General features: G+C 39.3%; 1 protein-coding gene across 3 annotated transcripts in view; it reads left to right on the top strand.

The window, feature by feature from the left end:
• Positions 1 to 26,614, top strand: part of ttc7a (tetratricopeptide repeat domain 7A) — a 60,019-nt gene extending 33,405 nt beyond the window's left edge. The window contains exons 17-21 of one of the 3 annotated variants that reach the window (XM_008430398.3): positions 7,433 to 7,549; positions 7,961 to 8,073; positions 8,826 to 8,960; positions 12,049 to 12,251; positions 23,302 to 26,614. In XM_008430398.3, the coding sequence (XP_008428620.1) occupies positions 7,433 to 7,549; positions 7,961 to 8,073; positions 8,826 to 8,960; positions 12,049 to 12,251; positions 23,302 to 23,520 (787 nt within the window). In that variant the 3' untranslated portion in view covers positions 23,521 to 26,614. The remainder of the gene's footprint in view (positions 1 to 7,432; positions 7,550 to 7,960; positions 8,074 to 8,825; positions 8,961 to 12,048; positions 12,252 to 23,301) is intronic. The other 2 variants (XM_008430400.3, XM_017308765.2) reach the window with 2 other exon arrangements.
• The last annotated feature ends 403 nt before the right edge of the window (positions 26,615 to 27,017 follow it).

Raw genomic sequence — 27,017 nt, 5'->3', positions numbered from 1 at the left:
AGTCCGCGTCAGCATCTTTTATGTCCGTCCCCTCCGAAAGGCAGCCAATGGGACATCTCCGTCGTCTTCTTGGAATCAATCAATCAGGGACGGGCACCTGCCGACTCATTTATAATCAACTGTACGCCGTCAGTCGTAACACCCCCTTTCCTAAGAATTAAACACACCCCCAAGTGTTTAATTCAAATGAGAAAACTAAAAAATTCTAGACAAAGCATCAGCTATTACATTATCCTTACCCTTTTTGTAGTTAATCTGCAAGTTAAAGCCTTGCAGAAGCAGAGACCAGCGCATCAGTCGATGATTGGAGTTGCGCATTTGGGAGACAAAAACTAGCGGGTTATGATCAGTAAATACTTGTACAGGTTGCGCACTAGAACCAAGATAAACTTCGAAGTTCTGTAAAGCAAGTAATAAAGCAAGAGCTTCTTTTTCAATTGTACTGTAATAAAGCTGATGTCTGTTAAACTTTTTGAGAAGTAGCAGACAGGATGGTCTATGCCTTGTTCATCTTCTTGCAGAAGAACAGCTCCGGCGCCAGACAAACTGGCATCAACTTCAAGTTTAAAGGAACGTTCGAAATTTGGCGCAGCCAGCACTGATGCACTGCACAACAATGCTTTGGCAGACTCAAACGCAACCTGACAAGATAAAGACCAGACAAAATTTTTCAAAGGACTAACAAGTTCAGTGAGTGGACTAACTACAGCTGAAAAGTTTTTACAAAACCCGCGATAGAAGCCACACATTCCCAAAAGCGACGCAAATCTTTTTTTGTTTGTGGGACAGGAAAATCGATTATTGCCTGCACTTTAGCAGCAATAGGACGCACTTGTCCTTGACCAACCTGTTTTCCTAAGTAGGTGATAGTGGCTTTACCAAACTCGCATTTAGAAAGATTTAATGTGAGAGAAGCATCACGAAAACGATTGAACACTTCTGAAAGAGTTTCCAGATGTTCTGACCAAGTAGCGGAATAAATTACTACATCATCCAAATATGCTTCACAATTTTTCACTCCAAATAACACCTTTTGCATTAAACGTTGGAATGTAGCGGGTGCATTACGCAGCCCGAAAGGCATAACGGTATATTGCAGGAAATAATCGGGAGTCACAAAAGCAGAAATTTCAGAAGCCCTGGGTGTTAATGGGACTTGCCAATAACCTTTTAACAGGTCCAATTTGGTAACAAATTTGGCGGAGCCAACACGATCAATGCAGTCCTCCATTCTCGAAAGCGGAAAAGAATCGGCCTTAGTGACAGCATTAACTTTTCTGTAATCGGTGCAAAATCGAGATGTGTTGTCTGGTTTCGGGACCAGAATACAGGGCGAACTCCACGCGCTGTTACTGGGCACCGCTAAACCATGTTCAACCAGGTAAGCCACTTCTTGTTGCATTAAAACACGCTTCGTTGGATTTATTCTATAAGCATGTTGTTTGATTGGTTTCTCAACTTCCACATCAATATCATGGAAAAGCACAGATGTTTGCTGTGGATGATCTGAGAAAAGCAACACATTAGTTTCAATCAGATCAACAACATCTTTTCGGGCAGATTGTGACAAATGAGATAGGAAAGATTCCAGGTTTCCCAACACTTCTGAGTTCCTCAAACGAGCCATAGGCATACAACCGCTGTTCTCCCTCAAATCGTCATCGGCCAGATGATAGAGTGGGGTTGAAGAGCAGATAGAAATGGGGGCTACAAAAGAGATTTTATCGACAACGCCTTCTCTGGAAACATAGCGTTTAAGCATGTTAATATGACAAACCCTCATTTTTCGTTTTCGATCAGGAGTCTTAATCACATAGTTCGTCTCATTTATTTTTCTGTCCACTTCATATGGTCCAAAAAATTGTGCATGAAGACTAGATCCACTTATAGGAAGCAACACCAAAACCTTTTCACCAGGAATAAAATTTCTGATCACAGATTTTTTATCATAACGAGCTTTCATTTTACTCTGGGCCTTAGCCAGGTTTTCTTGGGCCAGCTGACATGCATGAAAGAGACGCTCTCTAAAACTGCTAACATAATCAAGAACATTATGCTCAGTTTGATGCGACTCTGACAACCATTTCTCTTTAACGAGTTTGAGTGGACCGCGAACAGTGTGTCCAAATACCAAATCTGCCGGACTGAATCCAAGGGATTCCTGAATGGTTTCTCTAACTGCAAATAGCAGAAGTGGAAGACCCTCATCCCAACTTTTACTAGATTCAAGGCAGTATTTGCGCAACATAGTTTTTAGGGTTTGATGAAATCTCTCGAGCGCACCCTGGGACTGTGGGTGATAGGGGCTGGAGGTTTGATGTTGAATTTTCAGTTCATTCATAACCTGCGCAAACACTTTTGACATAAAATTTGTCCCTTGATCCGTTTGAACAACTTTAGGTAAACCAAAAGTTGAAAAAAATTTTGTGAGGGCTTTCACAATGTTCTTCGCCTTTAACGTGCGTAATGGAATTGCTTCCGGAAAACGAGTGGCAGCACACATTATAGTCAAGATGTACTGATGCCCCGACTTGGTCTTTGGCAAAGGGCCGACACAGTCCAATAAAACTCGTTCAAATGGTTCGCCTAGCGCTGGAATGGGATGAAGCGGCGCTGGAGAAATTGGTTTATTTGGCTTTCCAACCAATTGGCATGTGTGACATGATCTACAATAATTCACTACGTCAGACTTTAAACCAGGCCAAAAAAAATTACGTAACACCCGGTGATAAGTTTTTTTAACACCACAATGTCCAGCCAAGTTGGCATCATGTGCAAGACTCAAAATCTGAAGTCTGTAATCTTGTGGCACAACCACCTGATTTATTCGATGCAGATCACCAGAATCTGGGGACCAAGATCTCATCAGAACACCGTTTTCAACAAAATATGTCACTTGGGCTTTAGATCCACTCTTATCTACAACAGAAAAGCAAGAAATCAATGACGGATCATTCTGCTGCGCTTTGATCAATATCTCCTTAGTAATATTTAAACTCAAAGTTACGTCTGCAGGAATAAGTTCAGGAACGTCACCTTTTGACACTGTTACAGAGTCACTTGCATCAAAACCATTTTCATCAAGTGTAGCCATAAATGACCCAGACAAATCTACGATTTCCCCCATTTTACGAGCCTGCGCGCGTGTAATTGCGCATGCAGGAAACTCATTCAAAGTAACAGCTGATTCAGTAACAAGGGTAACCGAAATTGGGTCATCAACAACTTCCGGTGTAGGAAACACTTTTCCGCCAGCCAAGTCATTACCAAGAATGAAAGAAACTCCTTCAATTGGTAACCGCGGACGCACGGCTACTTTAACGCGTCCCGAAACTAATGGTGAATACAAGTGCACCATATGCAGAGGGGCTTTGGTGACGCTCATTTTTATTCCCCACACAAGAATATCTGAACCACAAGATGTTTGCGTAGATAAAGGCAGCACAGATTCTAACAAAAAAGAGTGATAAGCACCTGTATCCCTAAGGATTGTGATTGGAACTTTATCCTTTTCCTCACCCGTCAAAGAAACAAAACCTTGCGAAATAAATGGCAAAAACTGCGGATCAACATCAACTTCAGGTTTTTGTTGAATGTCACCGCGTACATTTGGCTGGGAAGCGGACTTTATTAATCCCACACCCGCAGGAGTTTTTATACTCTTAGCTTCTTTTTCCTTCAAGACGGGGCACGCAGCAATTAAATGTCCAGGTGCGTGACAGTAAAAGCACTCACGATTGTTAGCTTTTAAGTTAACTGCTGGCACATTTCGACTCACTGAGAGATTTTTTCGTTCGGACAAATTTTCTTGAAACGAATTCTGTGAAAAAAACACATTTTTGTGAGTCAAAATAAATTCGTCAGCCAAAAGTGCTGCTTTAGTTAAAGATGACGCTTTCTGTTCATTTAAATAAGTCACAATACGTTCAGGTAGACACTTTTTAAACTCTTCCAACAAAATAAGTGATTTTAAATCATCAATAGTTTTAACTTCACACGAACAACACCATTTATCAAACAAAACATTCTTCTGTCGCGCAAACTCAACGAATGTCTGATTAGCAGTTTTATTAAGATTTCTGAATTTTTGACGATATGCTTCCGGGACAAGTTCATAAGCTTGCAACACAGTTTTCTTAAGAATATCATAATCTAAACTCTGCTCAAAAGACAAGCTCGAACACACTTCTTGAGCCTTTCCAACAAATTTACACTGCACCAAAATGGACCAGAATTCCTTTGGCCAGCTCAAGGCAGCGGCTATGCGCTCAAATGCGCCAAAATAAGAGTCGACCTCAGACTCACGAAATTGCGGGACCAATGTGATGTGCTTACCAATGTCAAAAGTAACAGAAACAGAAGAATCTGTGCTTGGTGGTTTTGGTGAAGCTGCAGGTGCTCTGTTTTGAAGCTCAAGAGCTCTGATCCGAAGATGCATGGCTTCCACTTCCAGCTCCTTGTTGCGGTTCTCCACCTCCCTTATATGGAGTGTGAGACGCAGATCCTCCGACGACATACCTTCAAGAGGTTTAGAGTCCTGATTGAACTCTGAGACTGCAGCAGGCGCATCAGCCAATGTCGAGTCACCAACCGCGCCAAGTGCGGCGTCTCCGGCTTCCTTCATTGCAACCGTTTGCAGCACACCTTTATCCACCAGTTTCTCACACAGCGTTTCCTTCAGTTCTGATTTTCGATCACTGTAAGACACCTCAACATTATAATGGTCAGCCACAATAAGCAGATCCGCTTTCTTACATTTGTCCAATTTTACCCAAGAAGGTGAACGTACAAAGTCATCAAGGGAAAACCCCTTCTCCATAATTCCCCGGTGCACAAAATAAAACTGCCAATCAGAAAAAATAAACACTTACCGAACACAACGAAAGAAGACACATAAAACAAAACCAAGATTCAAAAGTGGGAGTAGTTTGAACGGACGAGCCCCCAATTCATGTTACGACCAGTCTAGGGGGGCCAGGTCGCAACATGAAGGATCCATCCTCCTCCGATCTCAACATCCGACACACACAAAATTGAACAGTTGATAATGATTTATTTTTAAAAAGATATATCTTTTTTTTTATCAAGATGTTACAACTGGAGTACCTGGCTTCAGAGTGAGCTATCGCCGAAAACAACAAACAAAACGAACCTATCTAAATAATAAGAGAAGCTTACCTAATCAAAAGTAAATAAACCAAAGTACAAAAAAACTTACCTTCCTAACCTAAGAAAAACATGAGAAAACTAAGGAAACATAAACGGCAACTCACTCCTACACTCCAGAACTCTAACACAGATAAACAAAGGAAAAGGGTGTGGCCGGTGGAGATGAGTTGAGGATGGAACACAGGAAGTCCGCGTCAGCATCTTTTATGTCCGTCCCCTCCGAAAGGCAGCCAATGGGACATCTCCGTCGTCTTCTTGGAATCAATCAATCAGGGACGGGCACCTGCCGACTCATTTATAATCAACTGTACGCCGTCAGTCGTAACAGTAGCTATAAATTTAGCTAGCAAGCAAGCATTTGTTTGGCAAGCTAAATATTTAGTTTGTAGTTATCCATTTTGTTAGCAAGTTAAATATTTTTGCTTGTGGCTAAATATTTAATTAGAAAGCTAAATGTTTATATTGTGCTCAACACTGTAACATTTATGAATGATTAACATGGTGAAAATAAAACTTTACCAAATTATCACAATTATTTTTTATGACAGGCTAAATAACCCAAATAATTGCTGTTAATTTTTGTCAGTGTAAGTTTATAACCGTCACTTCACATAAATCAAACACACTAATGATTATATATTAAATGAAACAACGTGCAGTTGTAGGTAGGTTGTAGTTTTTGACCCTTTGAACTCATTCACCAAATTCCTGCTGTTGAAATCCATTGAGAAAGAACAGTTCAGTTCAGATACAACATTAAATAACTTAAGCATAAGCTGTACTCTTGGTATTTCTTTTTTTTTTTACCAACTAATACTGATCTAAGCTTAGAAGGATTTCTCATGTCGTACACCGAGGCGACAAAGAGAGAATCGGTTTTATTGTGCGCAGGAAATGCGGCTGCTTCCGCAGCTCCTGTCACCTGGATGAGCCGCCGCCATGCTGCTAAAAGCTCCATCACACCGACACCCACCATCACACAGACGCCCGCTCCGGTGAACTCCTGCTGGCAGCCGTATCCTTAACACAGCCTCCCTCTGCACCACTTGTCATCTGTGTGCCAGTAAATCCAGCCTCCTTCCTCCCACACACACACACACTCCGTACACCTCTTCTGCACACAAATCCCTCCATCTTTTAATCCCGTTTTCATTTCGTCTTTTCACCAGTTGGTACCAAAACCAGTTTCTCCATCAATGATCCCCATCCTTCAGTCTTATGGGTGATTGATGTCCATGACGGACTTCATCCTCTGAGATTCCCTTCTGGCAATTACCCACACACACTCAGAGAAGTTCACATCAGAGACTCCCACATCACTTAACCAGTTGTCTTCAGCTAAAAGGGCGAAGCGGAAACACTCTGCTGCTTCTTAGCACACACGCACACACACACGCACACACACACACGCACACACACACACACACACGTCAGAAACCCTTTCAGAGCTCATTGCTGACCAGCTTTCTCTTCCATTTGGCTTCATTGATCCAGATATCGGCGATAATTCAGAAGCTCTTAATGCGGCCCGAGTTTTTCTTCGCCGTTTCATGTGATAATGATCCTCATTTCTCGGAAATCCATCTGCGTCGCCCTCTGGTTGTTTTCAAATCATTTTACTGTTTAATTTGCCAACAATAGGAAAAGCAGCCGTTGCTGCTGGTACAAAACCTCGTAAAAGCGGTCGCACAACTCGCACCCTTTAAACGTTTTCACGTTTTCTCAAGATCACAAACTCTAAAGCTGCAGCTGGACTTTTATTTTTAAAAATATTTGGTGCATATTTGTTAAAATTGTCACTAAATCATGATGTTTTAAAAATATATACAAAAAAACATATTTTTCAAAAATAAATTTAAATTTCCTGCTGTTTGTATTTTCCTTTGAACTTTGACCTCCTTGCCAAAGAAAAATATATTTGTGTGTGTCTGTTTTATTTTTTATTTTAAAAAAAATTTGCAACCACATTGTTTGATTTTCATTTGGTAATTTTCATTATTTAACTTATAACAAATCAAAACTGTGAAATAATCTAATGGAACAAGTAATTATTCCCAATTTTGATAAATTATTTATGTAAAACAAGCCTCTGCATCTTCCTGAAAAGTTACTTGTAAGTTAGTTTTGTTTCCTGTCTAGAGAAACTAGACCAAAACACCTGGTAAGACTTTGTGTTTTTGCAGTGTGAGGGACACAATGAGACCTAAACACACCAGTTTGAATTCAAACAGCGCGACTAACTGAGATGCTTGTTGCGGTTTAGTTTGCTGCTGACGAAGGTGAAGCTGGAAGAGGCCATGTTGGGACCCGCTGCAGCCCTGCAGACCTGCGAGGAGATGCTGCAGCGCTGGCAGAGCCAGTATGACGTCAGCCGCTCCAGGTAAACCTGCAGGTGTTTTAGTGCAGAGAGGAAAGCGAAGCGTCTCAGTTTGGACCCAGACATAATGGCTGCTGTCAGCGCTGCCTTGTTTAGTTTTATTGAATTACAACTTTAATTGTTGATCCTGAGGATTTCCCGCTCTGCGCTGATATTAGATCATCAGTGTTACTTTACTGCCCACTCTGTGATTCACCTGATATGATGATGAATCCTTTTCCAGAGGTGTCACTTTCTATCTATTCATCATTTGAAGACTTTAATAGTTCAACACACGTGCAGTACGTAATGTTGTATAACACTTAAACTGTTCAAATCTTTGGCACTTTTTTATGAATGTTTGGCTACAATTAGCAACTGGATGTTTCATGATGGATCTCATTTTAATTCAGATTTGTTCGTTACATTTGGCAGTGAGACGGACGACAGCAGCAGCGTGCCGATGGCTGAGAGGTCAGAGGTCAGCCCTGTTGTCAGGAAGCCCTCCATCCACCTCAACCTCCCGGACTTCCAGGACGACTCCACAGGTCTGCTTTCTTCATTCTAAACCTGATTTATACTTTTATTTGTTGTTTAAAGGAGTTCTAACAGAATTATCCCACTGCTGACTAACGTTAAATACTCATCTGGTATGATTTCCTCCTGAATGGTTAGGAGCCTTTTTTATTGTACTTTTTATTCTTTTATTGTATTAATTTTCTTTTTTATGTAATTTGGACTTTGAGTCTGTAATAAAATCTATTTAAAATCCTGGATTTAACTGGATTTCCACGTTTAACCTGTTTTAGATTAAAACTCTGTGTTTAAATAAAAGTGATGAATCCGACCTTTGACCCGCGTTTCAGTCAGGATCAAGCAGGAAATCCATCAAAATCAGAAGATCTGCTGGCATTTTTCCATCCGACTTTATGAACAAGCGTAGCCCGTTGTGAATGCTCAGGCTAGGCACATTTAGCAGGAAGTGCGGTTGACTGACAGCGCTAAGCCCCGCCTCCTGACTCTGATTGGTTGTTTCTGGTTGGGAGCGATCCATTTCTTCAGGCGGCAATAAAAGCTCAAAGGAGGTGGAGGAGATCTAATTTTTTCACAAATTATCTCCCTGATAACAAACTGTCACAACATGATAACAAATATGTAAAAAAATATATTTGTAAAAGTTTTATACTGCAGCTTTAATGATAAAATTTGTTTAACCGAGTGAATAAAATGACATTTTGTTGAAGACCCAACCTCTAACCGATCCACTGGTGGTTCTGGCTTCCTCTCCCTCCTCTCCTAGGATCCCTCAGCCCTCCGTCGGTGGCGGTGTCCCGTCTGGAGGCGGCGCTGTCAGAGGTATCGGACCTGAGCTCCACCCGGCGCCAGGGCCCTACTTACATCTGGGCCACTCTGGAGCGCATCTGGCTGCAGGCTGGTAGGACTTCACAGCACGTGACCCGGAGCCACGTTTTCAGGCCCCTTCGCTCTGGGATTTCCTGGAACATTTGATTTTCAAACTTCCCAGAACGAAATGCGCCATCCCGCCCAAACAACATTCAGAGCTCAACACCTGGTGAGCCGAAAGTTAAAAATAAACGGACTAATAAGAGTTTATTTAAATACCAACCCCCTGCAATTAGATTACACTTTTTTCCCTGTAACCGTGGTAACCATAATGACATTATGATGTCAGAGAGTTAAATACGGCTAGTTTCAAACGAATTAAGAACCAAGACATTTTAGTAATTTCAAAAAGTGAAACTCCTGTATTATGTAAATTAATGTGCACTGCAAAAACACAAAACCCTACCAAGTAATTTTCTAGTTTCTGTTGCTAAGTAGACGTCAGTTGATCAAATTAAAGAGAAAGCAAAATGTGTAATTTGTTCAAAGATAATTAATATTTCCCATTCCATTTCTAATCTAAAAATAAAGTCTCCATGTGCATCGGCCACCTGTTCCCGCGGGCCGCACGCAGACGGCCCGCGCACCGCACTTTGGACACCCCTGTTTTAAACAGTGGCGCCTTGGAAAATGGCTCTTTCCTGGAATTGCTTTCTGAATTAAACAGATGTGTGCAGAGACTTGGCTGTGTGGTGCAGCTGCACTGAAAAAAGGCCATCAGATGCAAAACTAAACGATTCTAGTAATCCTATTAACTCATAAGATCGTTTATATCATTACTGCGTTGCATAATGTTGAACATAAACTAGATTACGCCTCGTTCTGGATGCAGGATTTCTCCTCCTCTTGACGTTCTCTGGCTCTTCTCAAAAAACAAACAAGTCGCCTGAGTGAATTTTTGATGCTGCAGTGCGCACAGCAACAAAAAAAAAAAAGTGTGCTCACGTTGCATCAAGTGCATAAACAATGTCCTACTCCCCTGAGAGGCTGAAATTAAATTGAGCATATAAACAGGTCAGTAAGTTGTGTAAGACTCTGAGGCTGCACAGCTTTCACTGCTACGGCTGCACAGTTTGCTTTTCATCTGCCTGAAAAGAGAAACTCTGAATGGTTTCAGACAGAAACAAGGTTTTCTAGGCCCCAACACAAAGACATCGTCCATTTCTGGAGTCATCTTTGTTGGGAATACATGAATATATCAAAATATAATCAAATAGAGACCAGAGTAGCCAACAAAAGTAAACATAGCTGTAACTTCAACATATTTCTACTCAAATAAAAGTAAAAAGAAGCCATTTAAGAAATTACTCAAAAGTTTACTCAAGTACTGAGTAACTGATTATCAATAATTTAATATTTAAAAATTACATCATCAGCTAAGAAAAAATAAAATATAAAGTGGAAATTGTGACCAGAATGACAATAATTTATAAAAGTAACAAAAAATGATCAAAATCAGGTAAAAGAAAATTTTTCCAAATCAATTTTTATTAATAATAAACTGATTAAACTTTAACAAAAACTGCAGGTGTCTGTCTGTTAAATTTCTGGTTAAAACATGTTTGTTTTTCAATCAGTGGGTAGAAAATACAGCAATTTACAAAAATAAAAGTAGAAATACTTCATAATAAATTTACTCAAGTAAAAATCAAACGTACAAATACTCCCAAAAGTACTTTTTTTATCCAGAACCAACTCTGGTTATACTGAAGATTCTTCTTATCGTGTTGTCTGACGGTTTTACATGCAGATCAAATGGTCTCCATATGAGACACATTAGGAAGAAAAATGCTTATGCAAGCACTGATCTGGTAGCTTTTTTTAATTTAAAGAGCTCAGGTGAGGAGCGGGAAAATACCTTACGTAACCGGATCCAAATCATCCCGACGTTATGCACCGGAACCCCGAGGCTGGGAGCAGACATCCCACAGAGCTAGCATGCATTAAGTGTTTCCCATCTGTGCATCTGTGAGGCACAGGTAAACAAACAAAGCCCACACACACGCACAGACACACACACACACACACGGCAGACGGCGCTGTCAGCGTTTACTCCACTCAGCTTCCACATCAGGTTCTGTGGGCCGATGATGTTCAGTGTCTGAACCGCCTGGCAGCTCGTTGGCCGGCGGGTCCGCTGCAGGACGCCTCGTCGGCCATCTTGGAGAGGGAAGAGCCTGTGGTCGGTCCGCTGGGTTTGTGTGTCTGGGGTTTGTTTGAGGGCAGGGAGGCCCTTCATATGGGACGGCCATATTTAGGCAGGAGCTCCGTTCGCTGCTCTCGGCCTCCGTTTCCTTCCTGAACCAGAAAGTTTGTGTCGAGTTTCTGAGGTTTGATTCTCTGATCTGTTTGTTTGTCTGTAAGGAGACAAAACACACGAATTTACTAATGGAGTTTCTTCTTCTTCTGTTCTCTCCCTCCATCATCAACCAACAGCAGGAACCGCCCACCCATCCAACCATTCATCCATCCACCCATCCAACCATCCATCCATCCACCCATCCAACCATCCATCCATCCACCCATCCAACCATCCATCCATCCACCCATCCAACCATCCATCCATCCAACCATCCATCCATCCATCCACCCATCCAACCATCCATCCATCCACCCATCCAACCATCCATCCATCCACCCATCCAACCATCCATCCATCCATCCATCCAACCATCCAACCATCCATCCATCCACCCATCCAACCATCCATCCATCCACCCATCCAACCATCCATCCATCCATCCATCCAACCATCCATCCATCCATCCATTCAACCTTCCATCCATCCACCCATCCATCATCCACCCATCCTTCATCCATCCATCATTCATCCATCATGCATCCATCCATCATGCATCCATCCACCCATCCTTCATCCATCCATCCATCCATCCATCCATCCATCCATCCATCCATCCATCCATCCATCCATCCATCCATCCATCCAGTATTTTTTTAGCATCATTTCATGAATTTAAAATGAACTTGTGTTTTGACTCTTTAAAGTTTGTCTCTCTCTCTCTCTCTTTGTCCTCCTCCTCATCTCTCTATCCTCGCTCTGTTTTGTTCTGACCCGTCTCCCTCTGACTCCCGTCCCTCCTCTCTCTCTCCTCCTGTAGGAGAGCTGTTCATGGCGGACGGCCGGCTCAAGGAGGCCCAGTTCTGCATCGCGGAGGCCAGCTCTCTGTCCCCCAACTCCCACTCGGTTCTCCTGCAGCGGGGCCGCCTGGCTGAGCTCCGGGGCCAGCTGGACGAAGCCAAGGCGCTGTACGACGAGGCCCTGGCCATCCATCCCACTGGAGAGCGCATACTGGTGCAAATGGTGAGTGACTGGGGAGGATTTAAGAGGCTTTGAAACTGAATTAAAACTTACATAACGCTGCTCTGTTCTGTGTCTTGTGCATAAACACAGTATTGAGTGAACATGAAGAGTTACTCAGGCGATGCATAAATACACTAATAGATTGATTGAGTGTTTTATTCAAGGCTATTAAATTAACTCTGACATGTTGTGCTCACAGTGTAAGCAGAGGTGGGTAGAAATTATACTCGACTGAGAGTAGCACAACCTCAACATGTTTTTACTCAAGTGAAAGGAAGAAGCAGACATTCAAGAAATCACTCGATTGATCAAATTATCAATGATTTAATATTTCAAAATTACATCATCAAATGAACCAAAATATAAAGTTTAGTGGAAATGTTGGTAATTTAAGGATCAAAATGACAATAATTCATATAAGTAACTGAATTAATATATATGAATTATTGAATTATTATTCATATAGGTAACAGGCTGCACAGTGGTGCAGTTGGTAGAGCTGTTGCCTTGCAGCAAGAAGGTTCTGGGTTCGATTCCCAGCCTGGGTCCTTCTGCATGGAGTTTGCATGTTCTCCCTGTGCATGGTGGGTTTTCTCCTGGTACTCTGGTTTCCTCCCACAGTCCAAAAACATGACTGTCAGGTTAATTGGTCTGTCTAAATTGTCCCTAGGTATAAGTGTGTGTGCATGGTTGTGTGTCTCTGTGTTGCCCTGCGACAGACTGGCGACCTGTCCAGGGTGACCCCGCCTCTCGCCCGAAACGTTAGCTGGAGAGGCACCAGCAACCCTCCCGACCCCACTGAGGGACAAGGGTGCAAGAAAATGGACGGATTCATATAAGTAACAAAAAATATCAGGCAAAAGAAAAAATTTTCCAAATCAGTTTAAAAAACTTTAACAGAAACTGCAGGTGTGTTTGTGGTGAATGTTTGGTTAAAACATGTTTGTTTTTCATTCAGTGGGTAGAAAATCCAGAAATTTTACTCAACTAAGAGTAGAAATACTTCATAATAAAATTACTCAAGAAAAAAGTTACAAGTACAGCGTAGTAAAAATATTCCTAAAAGTTAATCATTTCCAAAAGTTACTCAAGTAAATGCAGCTGAGTAAAAGTAACTAGTTAGCAACTAATTAGTTATTAGAAGTTTTTGTTAAAGTTTCATTAGTTTCTATTGGAAGAAACTGATTAGGAAAAATTTCTTCCACATGATTTTTTTTGTTGTCTGAATTATTATCATTTTCTTCCTTAAAATACCAAAATTTCCATTTAACTTTATATTTGGTCTGTCTGATTATGTAATTTTTAAATATTAAATGATTGATAATTTAATCAGTTATACTTTTCACTCTTACCTGAGTAATTTTTTGGGTGCTTTTCTCGCCCCTGCTGCCCACTGAGAACTGTTCTTGTTTTTGGATGAACTGTCCCTCTCCAGGCGGCGGACTCTGTTATTTGTTTTCATCCGTCTTTCTTCACCTTGGAAATCAGTCAGAGCTTGTTTGAAGATAATCTGATTGTTTATGTAAGGTGTGTTCGGCCCAGGCCCACTTTCACATCTTCACCTCCGTGTTTATCGACTTCTGGTTCAGTTTCATCCACAAGTTTTCAATGGAAATGTTTCTGAGACACCCAAATGTAGCAAATATCATGATAAGAAATTTGATTTATTGTTGCCAGTGATGGTTTAAACCCCCCAAAAACTGTTTATTCATTGAAATTATCAATAAATACCAATAATCTTGAAGATATTATTACTCTGTGCAGTTTAGTGATGCAAATCACACTTCTTTGTGTGACTTTTGTCTTAAAGATGCGCATTTCAACACTGCAAAAACTTACAATCTTACCAGGTATTTTTCTGCAGCTTAGTGCAAATATCTTACTACACTTAAATTAAGAAATGTAACTTATCAGCAAGATATAGAAGCTTGTTTTAAGTGAATAATTCCTTAATATTGATCAATATTGATGTTATAAGTGGTTTATATTCACTTATAACATGAGGAAAATATCTTGTTATGAGTAAATTGATCTGCCAATGAAACTTTTTCATCCATTTTAAGGAATTATTTACTTAAAAGAAGCTCCTATGTTTTACTAAAGAGTTACTTGTAAGTTAGTTTTGTCTTATTTCAAGTGCACTAAGATGTTTGGACTAATATTACTTGGTAAAATTTTGTGTTTTTGCAGCAAAGGTTTTTCAAAAGCAGTATTTGTGTTTGTGGAGCCGCACCGAAAGTTACCGAAAAGAAGTAATAAATAATCCTTATCACCACTTTTATAATGACAGAACCTGAACTGCGTGTCTCCTCCCCCTAAACTCCACTAACTGTAACCCACCAATGAAAGATGATGCTTGAAGTCAGTCCGTTTCCCTCCTTGTTTCATCCCAGCTCCTATTTTCTCTCGTTCTCCACTTCCTCCCACTCAGTCTGTCTTCCAGATGATCCACTGGATTATCCACAGCTACTCTGACCTCTGAACTTCCTCTGTTGTCATGGTGAATGGGGTCTTAAACAGGGATATCCCTAAAAAAGAAAAAAAGGCTGTCACAGACATCCACTGTTTCCGCTTCGGTTTCCATGGTTACAGTAGATGTGCTGCTGCTGCTTGATATTTTGACTCCAGCTCTTGCCATCTTGTGACCACATAAGGCTAATGGGTTTTGCTCCTACTGTGCTCTTTTGGATGGATTTGTGTGTGTGTGTGTGTGTGTGTGTGTGTGTGTGTGTGTGTGTGTGTGTGTGTGTGTGTGTGTGTGTGTGTGCGCGTGCGTGTGTGTGTGCAGTCCCAGAGGTGGACGAAGGTTCGCATCTCTTCCTTATTTGGCCTGTGGGAGAACCAATCCCAGCGGGTGAAAAGTTGAAGCAAAGCCAGCTGGCTGAGTCCCGCTCTGGGTCTCTTACAGGACAGATGTGCTCTCAGCGTGACGCTGACGCATGTGTGTTTGTGTGTGTGTGTGTATGTTGTGTTTGTTTGTGCGTGCCAGCATTCCTCCATGGATTTGATGCAAATGTGGACTTCTTGTGCCTTTTTTTTTTGAGCGAACTAAATTTATGCAGTTGAATTTGGGAAAAAATTCATAACGAAAACACCAAAAGTTAGGAGAAAGAGAGGAACACTGCAAAAACACAAAATCTTAACATGTATTTTTGTCTAGTTTCTAGTGCAAATATCTTAAATTAAGTAAACTTGATTGAGTTAAACCTAATGGATTTGTCTTTTGGCTTATGTCGTTTGGTTTTCTCTTCCAGAGTTCACTCTTATTTAAATGATGTACAGTGATGAGTTTATAAACATGCTGTAGCTGTAAATTGTTATTCCAAGATGTTTATTGTATGGAAAACATCATATTGTCAACATTTGTATTATGTACCACTGAAGTATGGTTGTACTTTGCTCTGCTGAAAAAATTATTAAAAATCTAAGTTAAAAAAAAAATTAAGTAAACTTAAATAGCTATAGGAGCTTGTCTTAAGTAAATAATTTCTTAATATTGATGAAAAAGTTCTAGTTTCATTGGCAGATTATTTCACTTATAACATGGGGAAAAGGTATTGCTATAAGTAAATTTATCTGACAATGGAACGAGTATTTTGTCAATAATATTAAGGAATTATTCACTTAAAACAAGCTCCTATATGTTGCTGAAAAGATACATTTCAGTCAGTTTTGTCTTAATTAAAGTGTAATTATATATTTCCTAGAAATAGAGTAAAATGTCTTAAGATTTGTTGTTTTTGCAGTGAAAACACAGTGTGGCTCATTTTATAGAAGCCTGGCCATAGAACACAACCTCCAGTCTCTGCTCCTCGACGGCGGAGCCATTTATTTTTATTCTGGTTCTGCTGTGGACACATTGTGTGCCAGTGGCCCATTTATTCTGCTCCGCCTTGAGGGGAATTCTGATGATATTCTTGGTTGGTATTTTTACTCTTGAGCTATTATTCTGCAAAAGTACATACTGTACTGTGACTGACTGCTTTCAAGCTTTTTTATTGACTTGGCAACAAATGAAAGACGCGCTCCCTCAGGGAAATGACAGTAAGGTCCTCTTATTTTCATTCACTCGTTCTGATTGTGAAATTTGTAGGATCTATGAAGCAGGAAGATGGCTGCCTTTGTCGTTTTATACTGGCCGATTAAAAGGTTTCTCGGTTATGTTAACAATATTTTTCACCCATTTTCACTTAAACAAACCTTAACAGTTTCACTGGTACTTTTCTTACCATGTAAACTTTAAGCATTGGGTCTGTTGACCTTTATTAGTTCATATTGGTCTGTTGACCTTTATTAGTTCATATTGGTCAGCTTAAACGCTTACGGTTTCATTCACACCAGCCCTGTTTAATCCGCTTTAATCAAACTCTGGTCTGTCTAAAAACCTCGGTCTCAGTTCAGTTAAAGTAAACTCTGGAACTGTTCGAATGCATATGTGAACGCCCAGCGGTCCGTAGCAGGAAGTGGGTTACAGCGCAGGGCATTCTGGGTAAATACAACCAAAACTAACGTATTGGTGTAGGTTATGGTACGCCACTGATTACACGGGTAAAATGTCTTGTTTTAAGTGAAAAAATCTGCCTGTGGAAATTCTTATTTAAAGAGTACCAAGACATTTGACCTACAAACCAGGTCAGATTTTGTGTTTTTGCAGTGCAACTCTGTGATTTTACTTTCATTCATGACTGAGTTGCTGCCATAATAACTTCCATTTTATTAAAATATGACAAACATCCAACCGTTCTTTGATTCGGAAGCAACCTGCTAGACTAGGAACAGATTTTATCGGATCACCTGACTACAGATACTGTGATGAGTGATAGTTTTAGAAATTTGTACAAGAGTACAAGAGTTACATCAAAAATGTGTTAACGTTTTTCTAGGAAATCAGATTTTAATTTCAGAATTCAGACTTTTTTCCTATAATTGTTAGTCATTTCTGACAATACCAACTTTTTTGTTTTAATTATCTTTTTCTCTGAATTTTCACTATTATCTTGGAAACTTTACTGTTTGTTTTTTTTCTCAGAATTCCAACTTTGTTTTCTTGGAAAATTGAAGTTTTTCCTCAAATTTTGATTTTTTTCTTTGAATTTTTACTTTTTTCTCAGAATTTCAAAGAATTCTATCTTTTCCTCAACATTCTATCTTCTGAGTCCAAAAGTTGGAAATCTAAGAAAAAAAGTAAGATTTTTTTTTGTTTGTTTTTGTCCAGTGGGTCCAATCCTCCTCCCGTAAATGTGTTACATATTATAAAAGGAGAATAAATACTAATGTTTAAAATTAATTTGAGTAATTTAAATGCGATCCGATGTGGTTTCTGGTACCGAACACGTTGGATTGGTTCCGATCCTGAACCCCAGCCTTGCTCCCAGTGGGGTGTGCATGAATCCGACTCGTTCCCTCGTCTTCCACGTCCCGTCCCTTTCCCGTGTGTAGTGGAGCCGGTTCTGAGTCAGCCGGACTCACGGCCGCGCACGCTTCGTCTCCTACTCCTCTCCGGCAGACGCATATTCGCATGCGGCCTCGCATATGCACGAACGCTCTCAGGACGAGGACTTGTGCTCATTGAATTAATCGCGTTCCAATTATCAAATGCTCACCCATCGCTCCCCGGCTCTCTCTCTCCGGCTGTGTGGGTGGGGGCGGTTGTCAGCTGATTAGATAATGCAAATACATTATTTATAACACTTTGGTTGTTCTCACCGCTTTATGGGATTGCCTAGCAACCAGGGAAATATATTCTACTGAGCAAAACCTCTGATAACCATGAATAGACAGAGGGAGGGAAGAAGGCTGAGGAGGACGGAAAAACTGGAAGGAGGCAAACTGGGAAACAACTGGGAGTCGACTGGTGCCTCTGTTGCTATGTTTGGCTCCTCTGAGTTAAATTATTTCTTATTTTGTCAATTTTCATCTCCTGCTTCTTTTAGCTTCTTCTGTCTTCCTTTCTTGCATTCCTCCTTCTAATGCTTCGTTCATTCTCTCTCTTTTTTCCTCTGTGGGGGAGAGTCTTCCTGAGCCAGGTTGATTCTTGGAGATGACATTAAACAGGTTATGGGCCTTTTTTTTTTTTTGCATTAATCATTCTTAGATGATGAGATTTTAGTCTCTTCAGTTCAGACTATGAGTTGTTTTAGGGCCTCTTGTCACTTTAAATCCAAATAATCAGCTGCTGGCCATGCCCCCCAACTCAATGTTTGCAGGCACGAGTGAAAATTTCTGCAAACAGATGCACAGTTATACAACTGTACATCTTTGAAAAGCAGAAGTGGAGGCTCCTGCACAACTAAAAAGAATGCAGCAAGTGGTTTCTGGATGTTACCAACAAAACATACAACGGTAAAACCTGCTGAACAAGCGTACTGGAGCTCAGCTTTGGTTGCTAGCTGAGCTCCAGCTAGCTGGAGCTCAGCTAGCTGGGCTCCAGCTAGCTGGAGCCCAGGCCATAATCTGCCTGATTATGGCAGAAACCTGCCATAATCAGGTTTCTGCTGGGCTTCCCTGCGGTTGCTAGGTAACGAACCAAGGTTGCTAGGTGAGTGGCAGTGCCTGCTGATTTGTAACTTAATAAATGGGAAGTTTAGGAAACAGCTCACTTTCCAGACACCAATAAACATTAACTTTTTTCCAAAATAAACAGTAGACTCAAATGGAAGTAAAAAAATTTGCAAAATGTGAATTTTGCATAAAAGTTTCCCTTTAATTTCTCCTTTAATTTCATTAAACTATGAAAACCGAAGGAGTGCATCGGTGGAAAAAAATCCTAATTTTGATAAGTCAATCAAATTGAAAACAAAAGAAAAATAGTGGAAGTTTGATGCTGTGGGCCTGTGTGAAGTCTTTAAAATATCAGGACACCTTAAACAAAAGCTGATTAAATCTGCCAGGAAACTAAAAGTGGGTTATTACTGTACTTTTTAATTCAAAACATTTATCAAATAAACAAATTATTCACTAGACAGAAAATCAGTTCCTGAATTTTTAGTTATGCTGCTGCTTTTTAAGTTGATTTGTTATAATACATAAGGAACATCATTTTTTAAAAATAATCCATAAATCTGCAATGAGTAGAAGAATAATTTAAGGCTTTAATGCGTCCTTACTTATTTAATAGTTAATTTATCTGACTAAAAGAGATTAAATTAATCTAGTTGCTGTAAATAAACCTCTATCTTGGTTTTTTTTAGTTGTGCCTCTGAATCACATAAACAGCATCAGCTGACGCCAAAGATCTCCAATCTGGATGCCATAATCAGGTTTCTGCTGGGACGTTTGAAGGTTTCTTTCTCCTTTTTTTGGGAGGGGAGTCTCTTTGATCCTTCTCTCGCTAAACACGCTTAATTAGCTGTTTTGGACTGTTTGAAGTTCCTCTGGAGTTTATCTAATTTTGGCTTGAATGCGCCGCTGCTCACAACACGAGATAAAAACTGCAGGGCCAAACCGACGAGGGTCAGTTAAGGTAAAACACGAGACAGATGGTTGGACTGAACAAGAAAAGAAACTGAAGAAGCTGTTCTCTTTTGTTTTTTTAAGTAATGCTGACTTTAAAATGATCTTAAACTTAATTATTTACTTAAAATAAACTCCTGTGTCTTGCTGAAAAATTACTTATTTGTGTTATTTCAAGTGTACTAAGATATTTGGACTAGAAACTAGACCCTTAATGCTGATTTTTATCAACTTGTTTGCGTTTTATGCATTGATTTTACATGCTGGCATGTTTCACTTGTACATTTTTGTACATTCACTGGCAAAACAGGAGACAAAGAAATGAAAGGAAACTGAAAATGTCTGGCAAATATGCGGGGCTCCACTATAAATTGATCATTTTGTCTACTGTTATTATGCACTTTGGTGGTGATTAATAACTTTATAATTTGCTGTTTAAATTATTTGTAAAATTTTGTTGTTTTTTTGTTGTTGACATTTTAATATGTTTTTCCTATCGGTGTTACTAGTTCGACTGTGGCTGTAACTTTTTATTTTGCTAAGTCTGGTACATTCATTAATGTGCACTGATTTAAGCAAAATCAATCAAAACATTTTTAAGCTGGTCCAGGACTTTGATGTGTTAATTTTGATTAACTGATTGTATAAACTTTAAAGTTTGTTTTTTTTCTTCTTTACATATAAAAGTCCCAAGCTGGAACCTTTGCATTTTGTTTCTGGTTCACCCATAAATCTGACGCACAAACAACATGTATAAACCACAGTGACGGATGACAAACCTGCCTCTCGTGGGACGCTGGAAAAGACTACTGTTGTTTTCAAGTTGTGCTAAAATGAGTTAGCTTATTATGGAAGCTATTTAAGCCTAAAATACTGCTAAACATGTATCAGCTAGCACAGACGTCCCAATGCTAATGTTAGCGTCCGCTGTCCACATTTCTAAAAAATGATTTTTTTTCAAAGACCTTGCATGAATGGTCAGAGGTGAAACACTTGACAGCTGAATGAGTATATTAGCACTTTGCTCCAATCTGATGGTTTAATATCCTAAATAACAGATTAAAAATAATAAACTTTGTTGTTGTGCTCACGTGTATTTATTCAATTTATACAATTAACTTGAATAAAAAGTTTTAATCGAGTCCCATCATTAGCTAAGACCAACAACAATAAAAAGTATATTTTATTTCAAATTGATCTTATGCTTTTTGAATGCTCATGCAGTCTGTGTTTGAAGTATCGCCACCTGCTGGAGCAGCATAGCAATTACAGCATTTTTGACGGGTCACTCAGAGTTTAGATGCAGACAAAAAAAAGAGGAACAAATTGTTTAAAAATATCTGGAGTAGGTGAACTGATGCCGTAAATGCTAATTATTGGGTAAACTGACACATTCTGACACATCGACGCTAAATGTGGAGAAGAGAACAATGATGATGAATGAACTCAAAGGGCTGCAGGCTCAGACAGGAACTGGTAAACGTCGGCGTACATCCTTTTTGCTCAGGAGTTTTGTTCCTGTGTTTTCCTCATAGAATCAGCAAGGAAAGAGGAACATAGTGTGTGTGTGTGGGTGTGTGTGTGTGTGGTGGGTTTTTATATCTTCGTGGGGACCTATTCCTGTCTACAATGTGAGGTTGTGGGGACGTCTGTTTTGTGGGGACATTTCTTGGTCCCCATGAGGGGACCTGCTGTTTTTGGATTAGGTTTAGATCTAAGGTGTGAATTGACTTTTGGTTAGAGTAAAAGGGTTAGGTATGTGATGGTTAGGGGTACGGAAAGGGGTAGACTGTAGAAAATGGATGGAAGTCAATGTTGGGTCCCCACAAGTCATGAAAACACAACTGTGTGTGTGTGTGTGTGTGTGTGTGTGTGTGTGTGTGTGGTGTGTGTGTGTGTGTGTGTGTGTGTGTGTGTGTGTGTTGTTATTGAAAGTTGCATCAGAGCCTGCAGACAGCTATGTGAAGTTCAGCCCAATTAATCTGGAACTTGTGAGCAGAGACTGCATAACGAGACTTGTCTGTCTGACCTGAGGCCAGCTCAGTGCGTGTGCGTGTGTGTGTGTTATTGTGGAGGAACAGCTGCCTGTTGTCATCCTCTATGTGCATGCAACACAGCATCTATAGCTTTAATGTGAGAGAGCGTTGAACATTTTGTGTCTGAGACGCCCAAAAACAGTCCTGACCTTTAGGAGGGCTGCTGCAAAAATTAGACATTTTAATTTCAAATATATTCTTTGCTGTACCCAATCTACTTTGTGGATTAATGTGTTTTATATTCAGAGTCAGTGTTCTGCGTATCTTAATCGTAACTACTTTTAACAACCAATTGAACAGATGTATAAAGGAAACGTCACTGGGTCCTAAACACAGCCTTGTAGGACTCCATGGAAAAGTGGTCAGGTTGGTTTTCAGAGTTTATTTTTTAACACCCTGGTTAGGTTTTAACTGAATGTATCAGGAATGTAGATGTTAGAAAAGAAATGGCAGATAGTTGCTGAATGTTAAATGGTAAAGATGACTGTATTAAATCAGAACCTACTTTGCAGCACTTTGCTGTGTGTTTGTGTTTAACCATGTGCATCGTCTCTGCCGAGATTTCCTCTTAATCTCATCATTTGTGGATTTTCTCCATTTAGTTGGTCAATCCCAGCTGAATGTGACTCTCGTTGCTGCTGTTTAGCCTTTGTTTTCATTTTTTATCCTAAACAACTCAACTCCACAAAAGAGCAACATCATAATCCAAGATTTATGATTTTTTTATATATATTTTAAAAAGCCACCATCTGCTGACTTGAGGTTTTTATGCAATAAAACGTTTTAATGACAGATATTTGGAATAGAAATATATTAGAGTATTAAAGGGTAGGTGGTAAAGTGATGCTCACTGAGTTTTGAGGATTAAACTCAACATTAGGCACCACTTTTGTCTTTTAATATTTATTTAATAGATAAATATAGTCATGTGAAAAAATAGGACAACCTACACCAGCTTTTGTGTTTATTCAAAAGTTAACAATTCTGGTTACAAAAGCAAAGATTTAAAACTGAAGCAAAGAAAATATACCGTAGTTTAAAAAAGGCATTTCTGATGAGGAGTAATATTTACTTTATTTTTGAAATATCATGATTTTATTCTTGCATTATTTTGACTTTATTCTCGTACGACTTTATTTTTGAAATGTGACTTTATATTCTCATATTTACTTGTTTTTTTATGAATTTATTCTCTTATTTAAACTTTATTCTCATAATACTTTATTTTAAAAATATTCAGTATTATTTCAGCTTTATTCTTGTGCAACTATTTTTGAAATATTTAAAATATTCTCATTTTATTTTTGAAATATTTTGACTTCACAACAAATTTTATTGTTGTATGACTTTATTCTGGAAATATTATAAATTTATCTTTGTAATTAAATTTTTTCTAATTTTCTTAGCATGGCATTAATACTCCATCATACATTTTTGTTCATGGGATTCAGTTATTCTCATTTATAAATAAATAACCCAACATATATTTGTGTCTCATGTTTTTTAGGAGTTGCTTTGTAGCGAACGCCATATTTCCTGTGTCTCCCCTGTGTGCTGTTCAGGGTCGCCTGCTGGTAAAAACGGGTCGCGTCCACCTGGGAGAGAAGGTCCTGCGCGACGCGGTTCAGGTCCACAGCACGTCCCACGAGGCGTGGAGCGGCCTGGGCGAAGCGCTGCAGGCTCGGGACTCCAGCCAGGCTCCGGACTGCTTCCTGACGGCGCTGGAGCTGGAGGCGTCCAGTCCCATCCGGCCCTTCACCATCATCCCCAGAGAGCTCTGACGACCCGGGCAACAAATCTGACCTTTTCTTAAAGGGGCAGTACCATGTAAAATCAACAGTTTTCAGCTTTACATCATGTTATAATATCATTCCTTCATCAATAACATACCTGGAGTGTCGCTTTGAGTCTTTGCATGTTTGAGAAATCCTTTAATCTCCATGACAACCATTCAGCTGTCCACTGCAAAAACATAAAATATTACCAAGTATTTTTGTCTAGTTTCTAGTGCAAATATAACTCATCAACAAGATACTGGAGCTTATTTTAAGTAAATAATTCCTTGATTTTTATTATAAAGTTCAAGTTCCACAGCCAGATTATTTCACTTGTAACATGGGGAAAATGTCTTATAAGTAAATGGAACTAGAACTTTTCCTCCAATATTAAGGAATTTAATTAAGACAAGCTCTTATATCTTGCTAAAAAGATACCTGTAAGTTAGTTTTGTCTCACTTCAAGTGTACTAAGATATTTGCAGCAGACACTAGCCAAAAATACTTGTTTAAGATTTTGTGTTTTTGCAGTGTGCAAAACGCCTGCTTGGACGTAGCCCTGCCTTGATGACCAAGCTCCTCCTCAGAGCTGCGGTTTCCAACAGCCGTCCCCTCCGACTTCTCCACTCAGCTCCTTCAGACTAGCCAGCAGCAATTAGCAAACACCTGGTGGAACTGCACTTCTCATTATAGGAGCTACTTCTCAGAGCATTGCTGGTAAAAACGTTAAAGGGTTAATAGAGGATTAATAGAGGAGCCATGTTGTGATGACTTCCTGTAGGTGGAGTTTCAGAAAGAGCAGGAGCTTCTTAAAGAGACAGAGGCCCAAATTCAAGGCGTCTTAAGTTATATTTGATCTATGCAGCATTCTCATAACAACTGAAAGTAACAGTTACTTGATTATGCTATAAAGTGGCATATAGCATAACTCTATATGCCAAACACATAATCTACCCCTTTAACTTAAGTGGCCCTAAATAAAAAATGGCCTCCTGATTCAAATTTTAAGTTTGTTTTGGAGAAGTTTGTTTGTTCCAACAAAGCAAAATATGAAAAACTACAGTTATTTGCTGCACATATCCTGAATACAAGCTATCATTTATATTTAGTTAGCTCAGGTAGCTTGACTCATAAAACCTGCAAAACTCAAAATATCTACAAATTAGTTTTTTCTTGGATAGTTTAATCAGATATAACATTTAAAAAGATTTTGTCTGTTGTCTAAGCTAAGCTAACTTTCAGCTGGGTGTAGCTTCATATGACTGTTTATGATTTGTTAGCTTAAGAATCAAAATTAAATTACATTTTTTACAATCAGCAGCATCACTACAGTTTACGTAATCATTTCAGACATATTTATTAAATAATACTCCACAAAACCTGACAGAGCAACATTTTAGCAAGATTTTTGAGAAAACTTTGCAGATCAAATCACAATGATTGACCTTCTGCGATTGGATATTATTGGTTGAACTGCAGGTGTATTTCAGCAGATTTATGTAAAGCGTTGACTTGTAAAGCATTTACAAAGTTTTTTGTTCACACTGACCAAAACAACAACCACATGTTGAAAGTAACTTAATATCTTTTGAAGAGAAATTAATGTATTTATGTCTGAAAAGAGTTTATAACTTTGTCACTTTCCTATAGATCGATTTTCTTTTTTTTTTTTTCAAATCAACAGCTGAGCATTCTTTGCACTATTAATGATAAATTATATTTTTGGTTATTTGTAAGACATGTGAAATGGAGGATTTATGCAAATGAATCTTCTGATGTTTTGCATGCATCTCCTATGTACTTAACTCTAAACTGATCATATTTCTGGTCATAAATAATGAACATTATTTCTGACAGAGTTCCTGTTGGTCCTTATCTGAACATTTAATGATTGTTTTGATTCCTGTACACAAAAACTCACATTTTCTGATCAGTTAAATGGAAGAGGACACTTTCAGCTGTTTTATGTAAATATATTGAAAATGTTAATAAATGAAGATGCTCCTAAAAACAGTCGTTCTGACTCATCTAAATGGGTAAAAAGTTCAGTTTGATGTATCTAAAGTGAGGACAACATTTATTCTTTAAGTATTTAAAGCCTTGGTTTAATATTTCCAAAATGACTTGAGCTACGTTCAAGCTACGTAGCTCAATCAGACGCCTCACATTCTTGTTTTTTTTTTTTTTTAAATAAACGCTCCGTCTTCACCCGCCTTGTCGCCTCTGACGAGCGGACGCCACTTTCACTGGGGCTGCTGACTTATGTAATCCTGCAAGCACAATCTTCTGCCTCCACCTCTCTGTTGGTCTGCGTCGCTCGCTGATGTGATGTGATGTGGCTTGGTTACCTAGCAACCAGCCTCTTGTTTGAGTAACTGGGGAAAGCAGGGAGATATCCGCTCTGCTCAACAACACGCGTACAGGCAGAGGAGGCCAATAACGCCGCCGCCGTCATGCAGCGATGCAGACTCTGGGTCTGTTAGATGTCGGCTGTAATCAATGTCTGGTTGTAAATTAATGTATTTTATGCAAAGAGAAAAATAAAACAAACTGCACCCATCACTCCAGGAATAAAACTTCCCCATTCATCAATACTTTTTTCTTTTTTTTTGTAATTGATTGCCGTCTCTGCTGTCCAAAAGGAGAGGGAGAGAAAAATCTATTTTTACTTCCTTCCCTCCTGACTCACAGGCTCTCTCTTGTTCCATCGTCTCCTCATTAGCACTATGTGAGACACCTACGCCGGGGCTTCGAGAGATGAATGGTCTAATCCCGGAGGGGAGAGAGTGAAATATTACACTGTGTGCTCACACGTGCACAAATATACACACAGTGGCGGAGAGAAGGGGCCAGCCTGCAAACCCATGTTGACACATTTGGAGACACTCGTCTTAGTTTGCACCAAAAAAATGAGATTAGAATTGATTCAGCTCAATATTCAGAATTTCTGAAACATTTCCCGTTGTTCTGCATAACTGTGAAGAAGAATTAATCTGGAAATGTGCATTTGGAGTTGACTCTCGTTACCAATAAACTCCAGTTGCAGTTGGATACTCTAAAAACTAGAGTAAGATCATGATAACTAATTTTGCTGGAAGTTATTGTGATAATATTTTTGTTTTGCGACCATTTTCAAGTAACACAATAGTAATGGTATAATAATGCGAGAACGCATTATTTTAAATTTTAATGAACTTTAAATTTTAATGAACATTTCATGCTGGAACTCCATTTTAAATATCCAAAATAAACAAACAAAACAAATAAAGCTAGAAAAAAATTCCATTTCCTACTAGATGCAGTGTGAATGCTGCAAGCTGAATGTTTTTATTAAAAACTGCAGAAGCATTTAAAGTTAACTGCAGGAAATGTAAGAATTAAACACAAACAGAAAAATAAAGCAAAAGCCTGGAAAATGCAAATAGAAAAACTGTATTAGTGAAAACTTTGTCAAAGCGAAAATCCCATGAAAAGAGAACCAGAAATGTGTCCAAAACTCTTTT

Source organism: Poecilia reticulata, chromosome 15 (assembly GCF_904066995.2).
Source record: "Poecilia reticulata chromosome 15, P_reticulata-male-v2, whole genome shotgun sequence".
Taxonomy (NCBI): Eukaryota; Metazoa; Chordata; class Actinopteri; order Cyprinodontiformes; family Poeciliidae; genus Poecilia; species Poecilia reticulata.
The sequence above is the reverse complement of the archived record's forward strand: the minus strand, read 5'-3'. Positions and strand labels throughout refer to the sequence as shown.